This window comes from Pipra filicauda, unplaced genomic scaffold (genome assembly GCF_003945595.2).
Source record: "Pipra filicauda isolate LSUMZ 115617 unplaced genomic scaffold, ASM394559v2 scaffold196_size3971931_pilon, whole genome shotgun sequence".
Lineage (NCBI taxonomy): Eukaryota > Metazoa > Chordata > Aves > Passeriformes > Pipridae > Pipra > Pipra filicauda.
Genome location: NW_024104305.1, coordinates 1174648 through 1198669, shown reverse-complemented (window position 1 = coordinate 1198669; position 24022 = coordinate 1174648). Strand labels below are relative to the sequence as shown.

The window sequence follows — 24022 nt, the reverse complement described above, 5'->3', positions numbered from 1 at the left end:
AAACTTTTGGTAATTCCCTCAAATATAAACTGAAAAGAAAGTCAAATTCAATTCACTAGCATGCTGATTACCCAAAGGAATTCCATTGAACATTCTGGGGCTTATCTAATTCTGCTCTAGAAAATTAACTTTTCCTGGGTTTATAGACACTATGCCAAGCACGTATTAGGGGTCTATTAATAGCTGACCCCAGTGACAGAAGTTCCAAAAAATAACAAAGTAATAACAATAACAAATTATGCACTGATATTTTTTGCATCAAAATCCATGTAGTTGGGTCCCACATTTGTTCTTACTGAAGAAATTTAACCTGGTTGGCAATCAAAAGGAATAGCACCTCTAAATCAAATACCACAAAGGGTTTTTAACTTACCACATTCTGCTGCACCATTTGTTCTGGATCCTGTTACCTCATTACCGTATCTGTCAACACACCAGCACTGCCCTATGCTTCCATGGCACTGACTTGGTTTGTAATATCCATCTTCATCACAGAAGGGGATGTACTGCCCTGCGACACATAGATATGTAGTAAATAAGTGTATTAAAATCTGCCCCTTGGCCAACATAACAATTATAGTGGAAAGCAACTACCTTTTGCTGTTTCATCATTCCAGACTCTACACTGACTGGTTTACTTTTACTAAATTCAGTTAGCAGAAAGTGACTCAGTATATCAAATGTGGGAGGGAAAATAACACATAGCAGTCTTGGATTGATTTCAAGAAATAAAGTGAGCAATCTTCCTTTAAATTTTTTATTGATCCTGTGATACATATTCCTTTCTTCCTGAATGCCTTGGTCAAGATATTCACTGTATTCTGGGGAAAAGGCTCAAATGTAGAAACCACTCCTGAATGGGAAGTTCTATCATCTGCGGAGTACAAAGAGGTCTGAAAAGTAAGGGCCAGGCTTCCTGGACTAACAATTTGCTAAAAGAAGTTAATTGTATTTAATATGTATTTTACAAACCACTTAGTTACATAGTAATATTTAATTATTTCACCACAGAAGACAAATGCATTGTAACACACCACCACCAACTGTAAAAAAAAAAAATCAATGTTAAATTTGCATTTATACGTAAAAGAGGGACTTATTTTGTGAGGCAGTGACTTGCCTAAGGCTGAATAATCCACTGGTTTTCATTTGGACACTTTCATGTGAAAGTGTACAGTTCTTTTTAGAAATCATCCTTAGCAGAAATACAGTTTTGGCTGCTTTGGGCCAAGCCTTTTATTGCAGCTTTTATACAGTGGCTAATGGTAAAAGGAAGATTTTACACTTCAGTAATATTGATACAGTATAAGCTGATTTACAGCAAAGATTTCAATTACTTAAAGAATATTAAAGTCAAAGGATCAGCAGAGATACTAATTTAGGAGTGCCTTAGACTGTCCCCTCTATAACTGTGAAAACGTACCTTCTATCAGGGTAATAAAACAGATGTAAGATCTTTTGGTAGGTAAGGTAATAAAACTAAGTTTAATAGCTTTCAAAAATTTCATAAATTTCGTAGCTGAAATTTACTGCGGTCTATCTTCGCTGGATTAATATTGATTTTATGTTGCTGTTTCCCTAGGCTTATTTATGTAAGCAATAAAACCTTCAAAAGAATGATCTATGGCTCACCTAGGAGCTTCTTTCCTCCTTGCTGCTTCTGAATGTTGCTGAGTTCTGTCTGGCAAGGTGGGTCTAAAACGACATAAAAATGTTAAACAGATTACACTGTATCGAGGACAGAAAGCATAGGACTAAGTTTTCACAGTTTACGACACTTTAAGGTCACTCTAACTACTGATCTTAAGAAACACACACATCTGAAATGAAAGAATTAGTGCACCTTGCTACAGCTCCAGAATTATGAATCTGCACACCACCATGGATTTGTGCGGAAGACCACTCCCAGTTAACTCATCTCTAAGTGAGCATTAGTCACTAGTTTGGAGGATCAAGGAATGCTAGACCAAAGTATTAAGTCCATCACATGTCAGTTATTTGATCAGTCCACAAAAATCAAAATGCAACTATGAAACTTGCTTCATGTACTGCTTAGAAAAAGGATGGTTCTTTCAATTTCTTCCCTTTTGTCCTTGTTAGAAGTCATGTCCAAGTTTTGTATTTCACATAATACACTAAGAAAATAAATATTTTTTTACTTCACTGGAAGTCTGCAAGATTGTGGTTCTATGGCAACACTTTAAGACTGGATCTTAAAGATACAAAGTCCCATGTTCAGCAAACCAACTTAAAAATGTTGGCCAAAATGCAGATGGCTCTAAGAGGTAGAATAGGTATTAAAATTCAGTTTTCCATTCTTCAGTTATAGCCTAATCCAGTTCTGAAAAATTTAATTTTCTACTGTCCATAAAAGGAAATCACAGTATGCCCCATGAATGGGAAGAAAATAAGATGTGAATGTATATACCTTACTGCTGAATACATGAATACATGAAAGAATCAAAGACAACGAAGTACTAATTAATCTCTGAACACTGACATCGTGGACTACATTAGACCATTAGCACAACAGCATTTCCCATTCTGAATCAGCATTTGTATTACTGATTTTACTTACATATGTCTTTAGCTTATACTGTTCCCAGACAAAATCTCATATTCTATGAATATTAAATACATTTTACATTTTGGCAGACTCCGACAATTTATAATACATCTTTGCCACGTAGGCACCCTTTTTTTCCATGCAAACAGAAAAAAGCCTTCTGAGCTAGTTTAAAGATGAGTAAGACTGGCCTAGCTTACTGATGAAGAACACGTGTACGACCAGAACCCAGTCCCTGCAGGGCACTCTGGTGAGAAATGCCTAGATGAACTGCGGATCAAAAATATATTCCTGGTAAACACAGAGCCTCTTGGCTGGCATTTGGTACTATTCATGAGCTCTTTTCTAAGAGAGTAAATAAAAACTAGAAGACCATAATAGCCCCTTACTGACAGCAGGTTGTTAATTTCTCTTGGCTCTACACTTTATATATCATTTACATATCCAATACATTTAAAGAAGCTTATAAACATTTCCAGTGGCCTCAACTCTAGTGGGCCAGGTTTTTCACACTAAATCTATGACGATTCTTTTTAGAGTTAAGACTTTAAAAGTAGGTTCCACTTTCAAAGTACTGTCCACAGGAGTCTCAGTGCCAAAACAAATTTTCAGGAGTTGTCCTTCCAAATAACCAACCAATTTTCTGTGTGTGCTCTTGAAAAATCACTGGGATTTCACATCACTGGGTGGGTAATGGGTTTTAAGAATTTAGTCTTTGAGTATTTGCTGAGGCTACATAAAGTTTTATTTTTTTTGTTGTAAGAAGTGCTTTGATGATGATCATGATTGCTATTTGCCAGAGATGTTCATTACTTTTCAAAACTAAGGTTTCTGCCTTTCCTGATATTTAAACAGTTAAAACTTTTAATTCTACAACATTCTGAGGATCAATTATTTCTTAAAACAAAGGTATTTTCCATTAATCATTAATCTAATAAATGACAGTAATTTAATACACAAGTATCAATAGGCTAGAAGGATCTAGGACTGGGGTGGATTTGGCAGTGTTAGGTTAACAGTTGGATTATGTTACACAACCTTTTCCATCTAGTCTAGTCCAGTCTAGTCTATCCTATCCTCCAAACAGATGAGAAATATACTGAAGGAGAAGAACTAGTCAAACAGGAAAAATACACTTATTTTGTTCTATGGAAAAAAATCCTAAATCGGAAACACAGATCTAAACACATGAGCACTAACATGTGGAAAAGTAAAAATTATCAACTATGCCTAAAGAAAAAAAATATTTTCATTTACAGCTATAAATCTTTGGTTACATAATTACACGTGCCTGTAACAAATGTGGATAGAGCCTTCCCAAATCTTCGTTCGCGAAGCCCAGCCATGAATGAATGATGAACATAATTACAAAAAGGAATAAAACTAACCAAGAGGTAACATGGCAACATGAGAAAGTTACTTACCCAAAACTCTCTTCTTCTCAGAAGTTAGGTCTTTAAGATTCACATTTAAGTTTTGCTTCTCAAGGTAAAAGCAGCAAAAACTCTTAACAATACTAAATCACTCTGTTGCTAAAAACTGTCAAAGAGAAGGCTAGAAGTTCAACCATCTCCTTTTGGTCTATAGCATATCCTTTTTCTTCTTTCCCCAAATTATAATGCTTCCCTCTTTATTTTCCAGTTAGTTCCTAAGTTTGAAAAGCTTTCTTTAAGATTTCTGAATTTATTTCAATAAAAAAGAAGAGTCACAGGACAACTTCTGGCAGTCCTGAGCCAAGAAGAAGAAATTCCTTTACAAAAATCAGTGTGGTGGCTTCCTTTGAAATAGCAATTAATCTGACATCAGTCTTTATGATAACCTGAATATAAACAATGTACCTAATTATCTTCATCCCTAATCTACTTCCATAGATGTGGCAGGAATTGTCTTTCTGATAATATCACTGCATTATTATGAGTGATGCATGAACCATGTAACACCAGCCATCCACAGTTCTTTAGTGCTACAAGTACTCATGCACACCATGTTATTAATACTGGCCCTTGAGACATCAATATCCAGTCGTGTCAAGAGGTGCTTCCAGGACAGCACAACTAAGCTTTGGTTTACCAAAATGGCACATTAACAGAGCAACTGGAGTAAAACTGGTAGATTTTATAAAGAATGTCTTTCATTTTTTACAGACATGTCTGAAGGAGCTGTTACCTGCACAGTGAGCCTCCAGCTTTCCAAGATTCTCCATCTTACTCAAATACAAAACAGTGATTTTCCACATATCAAGCAGGTAATATTTGGCAGAGCCCCTAGGTTCTGGAACATGGTCCACTGCAGATTAGCCTGCCTTGTTATGTCTTGTCTGTGCTTGTGGTCAAGCATTGTAATTGTTCTTGGACATCCAAGGCTTTTACTTTAGGGATCAGAAGCATCAACACTAGACTTCAAGAATTCTTTCAGGGGATCTCATTTATGATCATCATTTATCTTGATACACCTTCCTTTATAACTATCTATAAATATATTTGAAGTCCTTGCAATCTGAAGACTGAAAAATATGAATCATGATAATTATTATTCATCTGTAAGATGGACTGTTTTTAGTCATGATGATGTCTTCTAGGTATGACAGACAGAGAGTCTGTAAGAAAATCCGCCTAGAAAAGTGCTGGACTAATAGATTCATGCAGAGGCCTGCAGTAAAGAAATACTTAGGTGCTAAGCACAAATATTCCCAGTAGAATTGGGTACTCTTCTACTCTGATTCAGTGATGCAACAAAGCAACGCTACAATAATAATGAATTACTGGCAGAAAAAAAATCAACCTATTAAAAGGTTGACATTGCAAAGGCCTCAGCATTTAGGCAAGCACTAAAGTGACAAATTAGCATCAAACAACTAAGAAAACAAAGTTCTGGAGATGGGCACTGAAGCATTTACATGAATTGTTGTTGAAACTTGAGAGCAATAGCAACCAAAGCACACAGGAAGACTTGCGAAGAGCACCGGAAAACTGCAGATTTTAAAGTATTGCAGAAATGCATTATAGTTTCTTGGATATATCTCAGAAATACTAAACTACATTTAAAGTAGAATAAGACAAGAAAAAATGCAATGAGTATCACTGAGATGGATGTAAGTATTTAAGCATTAGTCAAGGCGGGACAGCTACTATAGGAAGATCATCTCCACAAGAAGGATCTGACTTCATAGGAAGTTGCTTATATTGACTAGAAGTTGTGAGCAATGTGCAGTAATGCATCTAGAGTAGTGTAATGCATCATGGCCTATCTCAAGCAGAAAGAAAGAATGAAGAAGAGTTGCAAGTACTTGTCTGATCCCGACTGTCTTGCATCATGAAGCTAAGATCAAAGACCATGAGGGTTTCTCAGATAATGACTTAAGCAATACAATGTGCTTTCAAAAAGCACAATGAAATTGCTATCCCATTTTGATACATATTGTTGACTAAGTTTTGTATTCACTTTTGAACACTGTTAATCAAGAACACTGCTGTAAAACCGTTGATCTGCCCAGAAAGCAGCTACTAAACTCAATGAATACAGGGAGCTGCTCTGCATGGCTCGAAGCATTCTGTTAATATCAACTTCTTTTAATAAACATCAAAAAGAAGCCACTGAATTTCTCTACTTTGCCATCCCTTTGCTATTAATAGCAAAGGTTTAGTTAAAGGCCTTATTTAGATTGTTCAATCAAGTAAAACATAACCAAACACGAACATATTCCAAGGTTTTAGCACAACACTGCAAACTACGAATAAAGAATTCAGTGGGTTACTAATACCAGGAGTTAGGGCTCAAACCGTTGTGCAAGATCTAATAATAAGACATGAAAAATAAGATGATAAGTTTCTTTTTTCTCCTTACATCTAAAAAGGAGAATACAGATTTTGATGACAGCGCTAATTTGGAAGGATGAAGGGCATGCCTAATCTGCAAGGATTGCCAAAATTGACATTTCACTTCATTTACAATGTTGAGGACACATCTTTTTTACTATATGCTCGTACACTGTAGTATCAAAGGCTATCTAATCTGTTTAAAATCAGTGCCTTATCTCAACACCATTATCAAGACAGCAAGAAAATTGGTAAAAAAGGGAAGGAAAGTTTGATAATGTTGGATTCTGCAATGTGGAGAATCAGTGTCACTGAAAGTCGGATCTGCTGGCATACCATTAATAACATTCTGTAGCATATAGAGCAGTCTTTACAATACCATCCTCAAGTTCTAGCTGTATGCTGAGCAAATATTTAAGACAAGATGAGTTTATAGGCTATAGAAAGCAAAGCTACCTGAAACTAATCTATGGAAGGGTTTTCTTAATGCCCTGGTTATGTAGTACATACATGATATAAAATTGGTAGAAAAACCTTGGACCATATTAGGCCACATATTATGTGCTGTACTTCCTCTGGCAACTGAAAAGAATTATGCTGCTCTCCAAAGTGTAAGGTTGTTTATATATTAAGCTGAAATTATTGTGGTGGTAGTTTTTTTTATTTTAAAGACAACTGAACAAAACATGTTATGTTCTTTAAGAACTACCTTACTTCTGGGATGGGTTATTCTTAATTTGCTAATTTTGTTAGCAGTACATACATGCTTATAAGATAAACGCCAAAATTATTGTTCTACTATGAAACAAACAAGGTGTTTTGAAAATTTAAATGTTAACTTTATAACTAGAAATTTACCAAGGAGAAGAAATCTGCTATTCAGTATTTATCTATAGAAGTACAGCTTTATTTTTATATAGATTTAAAACTGGTAGATGTGGCATGATAAAAACCTTTATTTCCACAGAAATCAGAATCATGTTGATTGCTAATGGGAATTTATTATGAGAGTTTTAAGGGCATAAGCGAGATTTAAAAACTGATACTAAAATTTTCAAAAAGGTTGAATTGCCTTTGCAAACTTTCCACCAAATCAGTTTTATCTCCTCTACTGGAAGAAGAAATTTAAACCCTGGTTGCTATTTATCCTTTAAAAAAACTCCCTCATGTTACTAAGAAAAATGAAGGGGCAATTCTGACCAATTTTAGACAATATCTAATTAGTAAATTCCTTGATACATTATAACTAGTTTGATCATATAATTTATGTGATGTCTCACCTACTCTAAAATTTTTTATACTCCTCAGGAAATAATGCTTATAGGTCATGTTTATTTGTATAACCAAATCACATCAGAACATTAACAAGATATTTAACTAGGCAATAAAAATCTACCGGTTTTAGGTCCAAATGACTGGAAATAACTTTATCATAATGTTCATTCAGCTATTTTATTAGGCTCACAGAACATTAAGATACTCTACATTAGCAATAAAAAAAGTTTATTTTATAACGTAGGCAAAGTAGACTGTGAAAGAACTAATTTAAGTAATTTTGTTCTTTATTTTGATCTTTCTCCTCTACATATGTACTGGATGTTGGCACAAGGAACAATATAGCTGTAAAAGCATTTGTTGCTGTTTTGCACTTTATTTAGAACACTTGAATTTTTAGCAAGCGTTTCCATTTAGCTTGGGTTGGGGTTTTTTGTTTGTTTGTTTGTGATTTTTCTATTTCATTTTAGGTATTCACCATAGGTCAAAAACCTTAACACAAATTCATTGTACAGCATTTAAGAGCTTGTAGTTTACTGTAATCTTCTTAATAAGTTAAAAAAAAGATGAAGCCCAACAAAAAGGTCAGTCATATACATATGCAGCTTGTTCTCATCTTTTACCTTGCTGTCTTTGGAAGCAGTAGCACCACTCATTGTTAGATATCAAACTGTCTTTGTATGTGTCACAAGAATTGAAGAACGCCCTGGTGCATGGCTCATTCTTGTCAAGGTAAATGCTTCCAAGTTCCGACTGGTCCAACAACAGGTCATAGTTCGTATCAAGCCTATTAAACATCCAGCCAAGGGAGTCTTTGCAAATTGGCAAAATGCTGGTATCAAATCCTAAGAGGTAAAACAAAAATAATAAAAATTATATACTAAGAAAGATAGAGTAGCTGTTGAGTTTAGCCATCCCAAAAGAATGCTGCATCACGGGAACAGCTCTAGTGGTACACAGATACAGTACATACACAGTGCAGGCTACTGAAATACTACATATAAATTATATGTCAGATTCAATTTAAAAGTCATTAAATTAACCTGCTAAAAAAATTAATCCCATCATCGGTCTCAAAGCATTTAGAAATACAAGTTTTCTTGTCAAATGTCATAACTATAGCATACACACTATGTATGCTAATAAATGATATACAGTGATTTCCTGGAAAACAATTCTGTTAAAGAATTTAGGTGATATTATAAACCAGGAGACTGAAACTTAAATGGTTTGCAAAGTTTATAGAACTAAGAAGAGAATAAATTCCAGAAAACTTGTTGGAGTTCATGTGTTTTTTTTTTCTTCCATTAATATACATTTAAATCTGTGAAAAAGTAACATGATAGCCTCAGCAATGCTTTGAAAGTTGTATTTTATCTTTATCTGGAGTACTTTCTATCTCTGAGGAGACCATGGAAAAGATAACTGGACACAGGAATTCCCAATTTCTACTGCTGTTAAAAATCAAGCCTGTCTGCCTTTGCTGTCGTTTTGACAACATTAGAGAAATCTGTAAAGCACTTCTATACTGCTAAAACAGGTCAACTTGGATAACCCAGTAATTGTATTTAGAAATCAGTAAATTTTCTTTTACATATATATCTACATATGTACATGTCCACACTATGGCAGAACAACCATTCCAGAAAGTAAAAGAAAGCTGATAGCATCAAAAATTCCTTGTTGAAGTCAGACCACCACATAAACCCCCCTTCTTCAGAAATCCTGAACTAACTATGACTTTTCATCAGGGTGATCTCACTTTTCCTTGTTCCCTTATGACCTGTTGCATTAATTATTAATTTTGTTTAAGAGAAAAAAAGCAAAAAAAAAGCCAGCCATTTGATATTTTTAATATTTTTCATGAGTTTAACACAATTTAAAAACATAGCCAAGCGTTCAACCAATGACCTCTCTCTTCCTTCCTCTCCAGCCTCTGTTAACACGTAAAGACTAAACTTCTTTTCTGTGGATTATGAAAAGCAACAAGATACAGGACCCAACAGAATGAATAAGGATATTATAGCAGATGTGTTATTAAACTTTATCTGTAAATTATATCAAAATTATTCAACAGGTGTTTCTGATTAGAAAAATTCTGTAAGGTTCCTCCGTCTTAAAACATTTTATTTAAGGTTAAATATTCAGTATAACATTATTTACCTATAAGGCTCTGTTCCTGAAGGCCTCTTAACACTTTCTCTCCTAGTCCTGCTTTTAGCTAGAGATCCTCCTCACGACCTTGGATTCAGAAAGAGGTTGACATGAAACATACTGTCACCTATCCTGCCTTTTGTGTACCTGCATGACGGGAGAAATTATTCTTGTGCTCACAAAATTTTTCTGAATTTACCACTCTGGCCAGCTCACCAAACTGTAAGAGAAGGGGCAGAAAAAGAGCAACCATGAGGAGACAGATTTTAATTAACAAGATGCCAGCTGGAAGGGAATATATAAAAGCCACTTTAAGGGTGCATTCAGGTGTATCTTGTGGGTCAAAGTAAGTAATTGTAGATAATACATCTGCACGTGGAATTTTGAGCATAAATGTACTGAAAGAGGCATCACTTTCAAGTTTCGGACAAAGTGTTTTTAGTGTTTGTGGTCCAAGCTGGCAAAGCTCACACATAAAGTACTTTGTATTTTAGGACACTAGAAGACAGCTTTATGTATTTAATAAATTAAACTAAGGAAAAGCAGAAAAAACCCAAACAACTGCTTATTTTACTTCTCAGTCAGTTTCAAATCATACTCTAAAAAGAAACAAATTAATCTGACGACTAGTGAAAAAACGCTGAACGTTTCAAAGGTTGTATGCATCACTAAGTTAAGGCTGGAACAATATTATACAACTGCATAAGACTTTATCCCTATTTTTTTCTTGATTCCCTTAATTAGCATTAGCCTGCGACTTGAGTTCATTCTCTGTTCCTATTTCTCGTTTTTTTTCTCACTTCTTTCTATATAGCTTTTAGATTTTTTAAAAAGTGTGCCTAATAGTAATGTCCCACCAGCCTTTTCTCTATTACATTTGTCATAGTTAAAGACAGAGCTTGAAATTAAAAAATTGCATTGGAATCAGCAATATCACTAAAAGACAGATGATTTTACTACAGATCTCTGATATCAACAGGATAGCACCAGAAAAATGTCACTATGTTCTAATATTTTCAATAAATCCACTTAAGGTTCAACGTAACTATAGTTAAATATTTAAATATAGAGTCTGAAGTCTGATATGCACAACATACTCTTCCCAGAAACAGGAATATATTATAACTGGTACATCAGAACTAATAAACCTGGTTTAAACAATAACACTTCATATAAGAAATTTTTTATGCTATTTCCAAGCCTGGAAAATAAAGCTTACATTTATTAAAGCTGTCATAACCTACCTATTAAATAACATCACATGCTGGAGAAAAAGCACTGTGGGTCATGGGGTCTAGCTTTCTACTAAATAACTGTTTGATATAATAATTTCTAAAACTGATCATGCTTTACCTTGAAAGTAGTTTGTTTCTTTTTTCAGAGCTTAATTCTGAAGTAGTTTGTATTTTCCTTTATAGCCCAGGCATATTTGTTGTTCTTCCTCTTCTCTGGTATACACAATTTTAGTGTTTTAAATAGTGAAAAATCACATATCTTTTTAGTTTTCATTTGTCTTGTTTTATCAAGCCAAACTATTTCACAACCATCAGTCACTGCAGTATAGAAATGTCTGAAATCTAGGTCAAATACTAGTTTTGGTGAAATAAATAAAAATGTCTCAAGTATTTCAGAGGTAAGCCAGGCAGGTGTTGACAGAGATAGAAGCTTTGTTTGAAATAAAATGGAGTAGTCCACCTCTTCCAGAACTTCTACACCACAAAAAGATCATCACCCCCACTTCCATGTGCACATTATCAAGTCTTTTAGAGATTACTGTGGTAAAGTAAAATTCTTGGTTCATTTTAAAAGAATCTTTAAGGAACTGTCCAAAATTAAGATTATCAGAAGTATTTTCTCTTGGCAATGACTTTCTTCCATTTTTACAATATTGATAAAATAATGCATCTGTCACTATGGAAAATGTTATACTTCTGAAAAAGGAGACAGAAAAGCACTTAGGTACACACCTAGAGTTTAACATCTGCTAACATGGTTTGGCACATGACGGGGTCAGGTGATACAGAACTAAGAATCAAAAAATCACCACGTGACCTAGTACTAGCAAGTTAGTTGCCCAAATTACACACTACATATATTATCACTTGAGCACCAACTAGAATGCTGGTTTTTTAGACATTTTTCACAGTTGTGACAGAAAACAGAAACTAAGGGGGATGAGTTAGTATGTTGAATGATAGTAATTTATTCTTGATGATGAAGTACCAGGACATTATACCGAGGAGAGCAAAAACTGCTGCTCAGGTGACTAAATTATGAAAGAAGATTTTTGCTTCCTCTAATTTTAACCACTTATTTAAAATCTATTTCCATATACCATAATAAGATGAGCTTTTATGAAGCTATTTCTGAACATTGTCTAGAAAAATGTGAAGTACCAGCTTAAGCTCTTTTCCTCGGCCAAAACAATCCCAAGAGAAAAATTATTAAGAAATACAGCCCTCCTCCATGGCTTACACACTAGGCATTCAAAACATTTGTTCAAAAGGTACCAACAGAAGCGCTCCTGTTTCTGGTTATTCCTCAGGGGGGAATTTCAACTCTTAGTAAATATAATCTGCTTTCCAAGGTAAAACTATTGTTTGCCTGCTTATTAAGGATATAAGCAATAAATACTTGTGTACATTGAGGAAGACAGATTTTGACATCATGTGGAAACCAAAACAGCATACATACATACATAGGGCTCACGTATTGCATTATGTAGAAATTGTTTATCCAATACACCTAAAAGTGCATGATTCTTTCCAATATCAGTCCACTCTCTGAAACAATAAAAAACACCGACAAATCACACGTGAATAAACACACGTGCACTCTGCCAGAGTCCTGACTGCCATCTAGACCATGGATTTTATATGTTCAGTGTGCAAGCTGCGCAGCAAGAAGGTTTTCAACTGTAATGGATTTTTGTAATATTTGGGCTTGCAGAAAATCTTCAGTTAACAGCATTACACAGCTCAGGCCGACTACAACCTGGGAAAATGTTTTCCTTCCTAATGTAATCAAGACGGACCCGAGCAGGACAGACTAAAATAAAGAGGACTAAGCAGATATGAATGCCTTCTGTCATACTTGATCACAAAAGTACTGATCTAGGTGAGCCTCATCTGGCTCCACACTGGCCCAAGAAGGAGACAGCTTTAACACTCTCTGTCACCTGCCTAAAGCTGGGTTAGGGTAACACACAAAATCATCCATCCCTGAACTGGAAGGGACCAGAGGGATCATCGAAGACCAACTCCTGGCCCTGGGGAACATGGTATATGGGGAAGGTACCAAAGGTATTATGATAAACCTAGGAAAAACGACCCTCATTTCACAACAAAATGTACAAGAGGAAGAAATAAAGCACAGCTGCAATGTTCTTTAAACACCTGTAACAGTTTGCATCCTGAAGTCTCTCCTTTTCAAGAAAGTGTTTTAAAGAATTTTATGGAGGGGGAGAGGGAAGGGGAAGCAAGATGAATCCTATTGCTGGAGGCTATCAGTTTCCTAATATCTTGAGAGTTAAGATGAAATGTATTATTTGGGACACCCAATTGACCATTTTATTAATAGCTGTGATTGTTAAAGAAAAGTAGAAGATATCTGAGGAGAAATAAATAAAATGCTATAATAAACATCTACATATACTTCATTGTGTATAAGAATAATTCTGTAAAAAACAAAGAGTCAAACCCAACTTCAGTCAACAATACTGATTTAGTTCATTCAGTGTCTGAATTTTAAGTAGAGACGAATTAATTAAAATCCTTGATCAGAATTACTTCTATGCTGGATTTCTTCTTCCAGACTCTTGCATTAAGGATGCCTTTGCATAAGCTAACCTGATACATTCAGAAATTCATTAGAAGAACCTTTTCTTTCTAGTAAACCAGAATTATAGTTCAGGTTGCCAGCCTGTACAACTTTGCAGTACATCTTATGTGACATTTTCTGAGATAATCTCAGGAATTAGACAAATTCCCAGGCAGTCAGCATCTTGAAGACATCAAATTGTGTTTAAAAACACAATTCTTTCTAGCTCTTATAACTATACAGTGAGTATATGGAAGAGTACTGACAAGAGTAAGAAAAACCTTATTGTTCTGCTTAGAAGTTCTGTCTGTACCTCAGAATTTCCAAATATGCTTCAGCAGTGAAGATCAGTGAATTGTACTTTATCACTACATAATGTCAGTTTGTCTCTTCATTGATAAAGAATTTAGGATAGACAGAAGGAAATAAAAACCTCCAAGCAAAAATCTGAAGTTGCTTATTTTATTTACCTTTCTTTACAAAATTGGACTTTTCCTTCTGCAAGTTTGTATGGGGATTTGTCAATTTTAGTGTAATAATATCTCACTATGCTAATTCTAGACAAGCCAATTATAAGTAATTTTATTTTCAGACTACTTGTATTTTTATGTTATTTTCAAAATTATTAGTGTATTAGACTCCAAATAATCATATTATTTCCAAGGCATAAGATTCTCTTTTACCTTTGGCCTCTGGTCTTTCATCTTCTAACATGACAAGGTGCACAAGTATTCTTAAGAAACAGACTGCCTGTTAGCAGAAATATTTGTAGGACTATGGTAATTTTTGTGCTTTGCATATGAGACATTAATTTTGTGTTTTATCACACAAAATTAATATAGAAATAGAACAGTATTTTAATAGACTTTAAATAGGTATATAAAATGTCACTTATTTTTAAACTCCACATTTTCCTACCCATATGGGAAAAATAACGGGGTTATTATTGCAGTATGAGGGTAAAGCATCCCTTTTCCCTTTGTGTCATCTATTTAGACCTCAAATGGTGTGAGGAAAAGATTTAAGTTTTTATATAGCATTTATGTTAATGATACTTCTAGATATATTCCATTTGATCACAAATAGACACAAAAGGGATTTTGGAAACAAACCCCTTTTTTTTTGTTTTGAAATATTCTAGTCTGAATTACTAATAAGATTCAGTTTTGGAAAAAAAAGTGTCAGTAAAACAAAATGACCTTATTCTTTTAAAAACACAGCAACGTAGGTACCTTACATTTTTAACTTGTTATCGAAATATTGATGGCTCCAGCAGAACAACTTAAACACTGTCGTTTGGTTTGCTTAGAAGTAATATGAATGATTTTATGGATCAATGTGGATTATTTAACAGCTGAAACAACTCTGAAAAACACCAGCAAGGCACTACACACTTGCACCACATCTGCCTTGGTCAGAAGGACTGTGCCCAAGTCTTTTAATAAATCCTGTTCCAAGGGCCACCAGAGAGACTGAAATATGAGAAATCCTAAACACAAACAGACAAGCAGAAAGGATGTCACAAATTGCTTTTTTAAATGTAGTTTTTCAGTGAGGAAGGAACTTTATGACAAGAATAAAGGATAGCCTGGGGAAAAAGGTGCCAAAACAGATTTTTAACTCCCCAAGGGTAATGAACAACTCCAGGGATTTGCTAGAATAATTAGGATGCTGAAAGAGGAAGTTGCGTTCAGGTGGTTTTTTTTGTCATAGCTATTGTTCCATACAGACCACTAAGCCTCATGTGCTAAGTATAAATTCATTATACATGGTAAGTTCTTTGCAAGATTTATTTGTAGGTGTAGCTTTCTGATCTCCTCAAAACAGGGGCTGGCCAGCTCTGGTATATTTGTGTATCAATATGCCTAATGTCTCTGACCTCCTATTACTTTGGAGAGAGACTTAGAGGGATATTACTTGAGAGCTTAAGTCTTCAAGAACAATTTTAAGAACTGCCTCATATTATTAGAAAGGACATTACCACGTTGAATGGTTATCATTATTTCTTGTTTCTTTATGCGTTTACAGGGACATTTCCTTCTAAATCACAGACATATTAATTCCTCATAAGATGTGCTGCCTCAAATTAGAAATTTTGAAGTACAGAAATGTACACACTAGAAAAAATAGATAGTTGCACTAACGAAACCAGTTTTAAGATAATTTCTGCATCCCAAAATCTGCAAAGGAAAAACCTATTACTGAACATGTATTAATTCCATTGCTTTCTGTCTATAGATGGACTGCCTTTCTGCAGTAGCCTCTTAAATTAAAACAATCATGTAAATATTGGCTATCTATAAAATCAAGTAAGTACTGCACAAATGGAATCTTTCATATCTGAAAGCAATATTTTTTCCCAATTAGCTATATGCAGTTTGAGTAACTGCCCACAGTGCTAAAACACTGATCTCTAAACAGTTACTATATAGTTCAAATGTTTTTGTGAAGCACTGTGGGTTTTTAATTTTGCAAAGAAAAAGAAAAGAAGAAAATATAGGACAAACTAAATGTCTCATATGTAACCATTTTCTAGAATTTGATTTACTTTGTTTTAGTAAAAATAAAATAAACATGCCAAACTCTATCATCACACTTCCATCTAATTTAGAATCAGGATAGCAATAAATTAATATTTCATACAACATTCCGATTTCTAGTACCATGATACAAACATAAGTCAAACATTTCTGACACCATGATATTGACAGGGAATTTAAAGTCAGCAGTGCACAGGAAACAGATTTTTCCACATAGATTGCACCTTCTTACCTGCTGATGAAAAAGAGCCCTGCAAAGATTATTCTTAGCCATCCAAATCAACTCTTGATTCTATCTCTCAAAAAAATGATAGAATAGGATCCAATCTAACTTGCGCCTTAAATTTCAGCTACCCTCTAAAATATATTCGTATTCTTTACACTGTCAAAGAAGAGGACTTTAGGGTTTCCAAAAATGACAAGATCCAAAAATTTGTGATACTCCTGCACTATTAGTCACACATATTAAAATCTTAGATCTTAAGTCCAAATACAGTCCTTGATTGCTATTATAAAGTAAAAATTTGCAAACCAACCAGTGGCAAAAAAATTAGTATATTATATCCACATACACATCATAATACAGTCGACTGTCTCAAGTATAGATTGAAGGTCTTATTAATACCATCTGTGTGCTTGGAGAAAAAAGGTCAAAAAAGATGTCTAAGGGTAAAATCTCACACGCTTAAGAACTTTGTGCTTGCACTACATCATACTTAGATGAACAAATCACACAATAAAATGATATTTCCTATTAAATTAAATTAATGGATTTCTTGAAAAAAGAAAAAGTAATGCCACAAATTGCAATCAAACAAAAGCAAAGAAAACTAATAAAAAATAAAGATTTCAAATACTCAAAAGAGCTAATAATAAAATAAGTAAAGTAAGAAGCTGGTGGTGGCCAAGTTCCGTGAAACATACACTGGAAGAATTCATAGTTTGCTCTTCATATTAACCAAAGGTACAGTTTTATGGCTTAACAAACCTAATTTGACTCTGCTTCACAGTAGGACATCACTCTTGAAACTATTAATGCACACTTCAACTGCTATTTTAAATAAACTCTTTGATAATTACATCTTACAGAAGAAACTATTTAAGTATTTGAGAGGGTTAAAAACAAATTATGACTCTTACTGTTTCCATTTCATTAGTACTCCATTTCATTAGTACTCCTGAGTCTTTCCCAGTTTCAAGTTTATCCTTGAAAATTCCTTTTTATTTACAAGCTCCTTTTCTGTGTGTTTTTCCTTACCAGTACCTACAGTGGCATCACATAGCAACAACGGGTCACACATAATTACAGCTCCTTTGTATTTTTTCTTTCAATTTGATAGCATTCACAAATAAAAGCATTCTGAATGGCAGTTGTCCTGCCAAATAATGTTGGAAGTTTAAAGTGAACATTGTCTGTTAATACTAAGCCATAAGTAAGAAATTAACTTTAGAAAAGCCCGAAGTTATGATTTGGTACACATGCCTATCTAAACCATGTGAGAATAAGGCAAGTTGTAGCAACAGAAATACCAAAGTAGAAAAGAATCAAAGAAAACATCAAATAAGACAAGTAAAAATCTCTTACTGGTTCTTTCAGGCCTTTGAACAATCCTAGTCTTCTTATTCTGAATTCCACTTTCATGAAGTGCCTTAAACCAGTCTCTCAATCTGTTCGCTACTTCCCTGAATTCCAGGTCACTGCACACTGAAAAACAAAACACAGAGCTGTTTAATATTTTTCTCCAAGGTGCTAAATAGAACTTTTCAAAGTATGCTAAAAATAAAAAAAAAAGGGAAAAAAACCTCCATGAAAACCAAAGAACACAAAATAATTCAAACATATATGTTCCACAGAGGTCTTAATTAATAAAAATCATTTGCATTACTTAGGTATGCCTTCAAAACCCAATTAAGGTCCTCAGAAATAAATGCCTGATGTATAAAGGAATTATGAAACTACATACACCTAGAAATTAAAAACTTCCTTTGCAAACTACTGCAAACTTCTTTAAACAGTTCTAGCACAGATATTTTCACATCTTACTGTAGATGAGGCTGTATGTCAGGGACACCTATGACAGTCTTTTGGCATTTCATTTCCATGTTCATTAAGGCAATACTAATGAAGCTCCTACCAACAAAGGTCAGAGATGTAATTTAGGCATATAACGCAGGAACACCCAACTTGTTTCCCCCCATGTTGAAGCATAAAAAGGGGAAATAGGGTTGACAGCAAAAGTGCTTAAAGAGTGTGCTGGAATATTAGTTGATTGAATGAAGTTTCACAAGCCAAATTCGTGAGCACCTAACTGCAAACTGGCAACTGTACAGCTGCTTGCTAATAGAAGATACCCTTCCCAGAATTCCATTTTGTCATGTGCTTCAGAAAAGCTGGGAGAAGACAAGAGAAGTAATAGTATCTGGAAGATGACAAGAGCAGAATGGATGAAAAGAATGGAAAGAGTACTAGATATCTCCATCCCAAGTTAACAAAATACCTTCCACTGTCATTGTCAGCAGTTATCACTTCCAAATCGGGATCACTCTACAGGTCTACCAGTAACTGACTAAGGTACAATCTGAAGAGTTCATACCTAAGTATGCAGAGCTTCACAGTGACACTCTTGAAAATAGATCTCCAGTTCAGCTTACTTTTCCTTTATTATGTAGCAATCCAATATATTTGTTGACACAGCCTTCAGCACTTCATTAAATTGAACAACACTGTGAAACACCTATTTGTATTTTAGAGTAAGATTGAAACGTCATTATGGCAACAACTATCAATGTCTGAACAACTGCAAGCATGTAAGCATTTGATTATTTAGTCGTTGCTGAAGTCTCTCTTGCTACTTTGATTCTATCCATGAAAGACTTAGGCACAATTTATACATACATTTGCATATACTGTGAACTGATATTTTTATAAAACTTGTATTTGTGCTTTTCTCTTGTGTAATTGAACAATTTTTTTCTGATAATTTGATGGGGAACTGAGAAAAATGCATGATAAAGAGGTATGTGTACTCAAAAAAATGTTGTATGACAAGAATCAGATAAAAATGGTCTCCTGAACCAAGACTACATCTCGGAATTCAAACTTGTGGGATTTCTGTTGCCACAAAGACACCTTCCTTTACCAACCCTTGCAATCAGCTGACAGGTCAGCACAAAGAATCAGAATCAGCTATTAACTTGTGTCACCTTACTCCTCTTTAATTTCCCCTCCCATTACAGGTGTGTAATTACAGGGTTTGTGTGGCCAGGTTTTGGTAGCAGGAGGCTCCAGGCTTCCCCCATGTCCGACAGACCCCCTGCCAGCCAGGTCCAGAATGGACCTGCCACTGGTGAAGGCTGAGCCCATCAGGAATGATAATGTATTTAAGAAGTTAAAAAAAGTTACTATGCAGATGTAATTGCGGACAGAGAAGAGTGGGGTGAAAGGAACATGTGAAAGGAACAGCTCTGCAGACACCAAGGTCAGTAGAGAAGAAGGGGGAGGAGATGCTGCTGGTGTCAGAGCTGGGATTCCCCTGCAGCCCATGGTGCAGCCCATGATGAAGCAGGCTGTCCCCCTGCAGCCCATGAAGGACCACAGAGGAGCAGAGATCCACCTGCAGCCCATGGAGGAGCCCCACGCCGGAGCAGGTGGATGCCTTTAAGTAGGCTGTGAACCAACAGGAAACCTGTGCTGGCCCAGGTTCCTGGCAGGGACCTGCAGACCCATGGAGAGAGGAGCCCATACTGGAGCAGTTTTCCTGGTAGAACTTGTGATCCTGAGGGGGACTCACACTGGAGCAGGCTGTGCCTGAAGGACTGTACCCTGTGAAAAAGTGATCCACATTGCAGTAGTTTGTGGAGAACTGTTGCCTGTGGGATGGAATCATGTTGGAGAAGTTTGGGGAGGACTCGATCCTGCGGGAGGGACCCCACAGCTGAGCAGGGGAAAGAGGTAGAAACGACCTGTGATGAACTGTCTGCAACCCCCATTCCCCATCTCCCTGTAGGGGAGGAGGCAGAGGTCAGGAAGGAGAGAGGGTAAGGTGTTTTTAAGATTTATTTTTCTTCTCATTATCCTGCTCTGATTTTGTTACTAATAAATTCAACAATGTCCCTAAACTGATTTTGTTTTCCCTGTGATGTTATTTGATGAGTGATCTCTCCTGGTCCTTATCTCAACCCATGAACTTTTCATTGCATTTTCTCTCCCCCATCCACTTGTGTAGGGCAGTGATAAAGTGGCTTTGGTGGGTGCCCGGCATCCAGCCAGGGTCAACCCACTACAAGGTGAAATAGGATAATACTGTTCCCTCTTTTAATTACCCTCCTTTAGTTTAAGAGAAAGACTTTTAGAATTGAGTCCAAGGGTATGGAGCACAGCACAATCATCGGGGTACCTGACCTGCCATCTAACCACTTTGATTTATCTACCCTGCACAATACTGTTTAATATCACCACAGGTCCCAGAAATAACACAGTTACACTAATGTAGTGGACTGACCTGACTATCTCCATCTACTTCTAAACTCTCTATATGCAGTGCTACTCTGATTAACCTCTGCTGCCAGCGTACAAACTCATTGTTTACAGACACACATACATACATATTCAAAAATGTGTGTGTGTCTGTATACATATAAGGACATTCAGAACATTTTGTAATGGATATAAAGTAGAAAGTCAGAAGTCATAAGAAGCAGAGAACAGTATCCAGACATTATCACAAACACAACTGTTTTTCAGAGAAGCTGGGCTGCAGAATGTTAAGTTATGCTTAAGTAAAGTCTTTAAGACACAAAAAATGTCAGGTATATTTACTGACAATGTATACATTTGGCTTTGTTTCTAAATCTGTATCACGCCTCAGTACAGTACCTGCCTCAGCACTCCACTGTAACTCATGGATTTATGTGAATAAATTTCATATTCTGTAGCAGAGATGATCAACCCACCAATCCGTTCACTAGGATGCTATTTGCCATTGAAACATGCTTGCTCAGGGTTATGTTATATGAGGAAAAATTATATTAATGAATGGGTTGATAAATTCTAGAATATGTTTAGGGACTTTTCATCCCAGTGAAGACACATGGTACTGAAATTATTGCACAAATTGGTCTGTACTGATTTAAAATAGGTCAAGATGAGATAATACAGATCTATTCAGACTATGATTTCACCTGTTAGACTGGGAGATGAATTTTTAATGGTGAAAGACAGACAGTAAAGGTTGTAGAAGGTTAGACAGTAATCAAAAAATGCATATTAAATCACATGAATCCATTCAGGAATCTGCCTAAAAGTACTTCTGTTTTTGTATAATGACAATGCAAGGCAATCCTCCTATTACAATCAATTCTAGTAGCCACTAAGAGAATTAGTACAAGGTACTATGAAGTCAGTAGCTCAAAGATTACTGGGGTCTCCTGTCATTTCAAACAATGAGGCTGTCTTCTAAAACCAACATCTATGACTATGAAAAAAATGAAGGCATCTGAAAACTTATAGGTACTTAATCGAGAAATATCTTTATGATAAATATTATTTAAATGTTAGATGGAACCAACTGTTCATTCTGTTTTCACATACAGTAAATGTTATGATTTGTGTTGGCATTTGAATATAATTTACTGATTGAAAGTAAAACATTTGAAAATTCTGTATCAGTCTGTGTTATTTTAGTGCCTTTCAACTCAAGCTAATTAATGACATAAAAATAGCATTACTGAAAGCTGTAAAGACACGCAGAACATATTTCAGGACTAGCATTATGGATCGAATTCCCTAACCCATTTAAACAGTCTTAGCTTCCTGACATTACAGAAAGTAAGTTAACAGTGTTTATTTTTTATGTAAACAGAGACAGATATATAAAATTATCTGTAGATTAGTAAGTGTTAAAAGGACATTGACATAATAAGCACACAAGTACTGTTGTATCAAGGAGTAGCTTTTGCTAAGAGAAGGGTCAAAAAAGTGATTTGATAAAAAAAGCAGCAATAAACACATCTCACACTACGTAGCATCATTCACAATGCTATATGGGGTGGCAAGGTTGCAGACAGAACCCGTGTTTCTGCTTACTTCGCAAAGAGAAACTTTCAGCTACTTTTTCAGCAGCAGACCTTCTATTCTAAAAGCAGAAGGTCTGACAGTTGGGAAGCAAGTTATACAAACCCGAAGAAATTATTAGTTCACAGCAGTAACTTAAGTGTAGAACTCAGCTATTGATCTCTTCTTTTGTCATCTGCTGCCAGAATATTCCTGAAGTTTTCATATAACCTAATATAACCTGCCAGAAGGCACACTTCCAAGACACAGTGTGGTACTCCACCAGTGCCTCACGTGGTGGTGCTTGTCACACAACTCTAGCCCGTGTTTTGAGAAACACAGCCCCTACAACCAGAGCTGCAGAAGGTCATCCCCAGCACATACAATCACATTCAATCAGGCAGACCTGATTCATGTATGTAATAAAATAACCGAGAAGTAAATATAAAGAGAGTATATGGACAACTTGAAGAACAGGGTACACATCAACCACCTCCTAGAGTAAACTAGAAATTATTCCATGTGAGATGGGTAACTCAGCAATCAGTGTGTGCTAAAGCAAGACTTCTTACCATTCAAACTTTCTACATATTGGAATCACTGCATATGACCACAGAATCACAGAAGAATTCATGCTGAAAGGGAACTCCAGAAGTTGTTCAGTCTTACTCTCTGCTAAAAGTAGGCCTAATTACATCAGATTGTTCAGGACAGTGTCCAGTCATTCATGTCTTGTGACCATCATGCAATTCACATTAAGGTTCCTCACTGTATTAAAGACTACCCTTCTTAGAAAGGAACAATATACTACTATCACCTACGTTGTAACTCTATACTGTTCTCCCTGAAAAGTACAAGGGCATTTCCTCATGCTGTAACTTGAGGATTGCACCCATCTGTCCAGGATTGCTAGACATCCAGAAACCTGGTTATAGCAGCAATTCCAAATGAACTGTGAGCAGGATTATTTAGAGCAGTGCACAGCTGATGCTTATGTAGTCCAATACCTTTCAGTGTGTTACCTACCATTCACGCACTACCGTATGGCTGCACAGTAAATGTTAAACACCTGAGATGCACTGATTAACTACAATTCCAGCACCTGCATTTGAAAGTACTTCTCAAAATACAGTAACCCTAATACTGCCATTAGAATTCAGTGCTGCCTTTAAAGACGGTATCTACTATAGTAAACTGGAACATTATGACAAGCATACCTACTCAGCATCAGTACCTTAGAAGGTTGCCAGTCTGCCTAGGTTTATGAATTTAGCCCTGAGGAACTCATATTGCTTGAATTGAAAATTGATGGCTCCAGAATAAGGGCTAGTACCCATTTGGCTAACTCTAAATGTCTCAGAATTGTATGCAAGTGATCTTACAGTTCCTGCAATACAGGGCAGCATTTCTAACTCTGCATCATCTGATACAAATGGGACGAGTAACATATAGCAAAATGAAATGTAGTAGCAAAACCCAATACATTTGACAGAAGGACAAAAATCCCTTCAAACCTGTAGCTAAAAGATGGGACAGTCATTTCAGTCATCTTTTTACAGTCCCATATGTACAGTTAGAAGAGTTTGGTTTGGGTTTTTTTGTTGTTTGTTTGGATTTTTTTGAAAGGCTGTAAACTGAAAATTTTCATATGTATTTTTCTATTTTTATAAGCTGATGTTTATTAGTCACCTCTAGGGCCAGTGATTTTTAGAAGATACCTTGAAATTAACAAATAAAAGCATTCTGATTTCCTTACTATTTAACTAAACATAATGAATTTTCTACTTCACTTAGTCTATGT

The 24022-nt window shown here is 35.6% G+C and overlaps 1 protein-coding gene across 3 annotated transcripts in view; it reads right to left on the bottom strand.

The window, feature by feature from the left end:
- SPOCK3 (SPARC (osteonectin), cwcv and kazal like domains proteoglycan 3) overlaps positions 1 to 24022 on the bottom strand; it is a 173856-nt gene that overhangs the window by 2669 nt on the left and 147165 nt on the right. For all 3 annotated transcript variants that reach the window (XM_027738292.2, XM_027738303.2, XM_027738323.2), the window contains 4 exons: positions 17755 to 17874; positions 8280 to 8501; positions 1633 to 1695; positions 374 to 511 (listed from right to left, as the gene is read on the bottom strand). In XM_027738292.2, coding sequence (XP_027594093.1) covers positions 374 to 511; positions 1633 to 1695; positions 8280 to 8501; positions 17755 to 17874 — 543 coding nt within the window. The remainder of the gene's footprint in view (positions 1 to 373; positions 512 to 1632; positions 1696 to 8279; positions 8502 to 17754; positions 17875 to 24022) is intronic.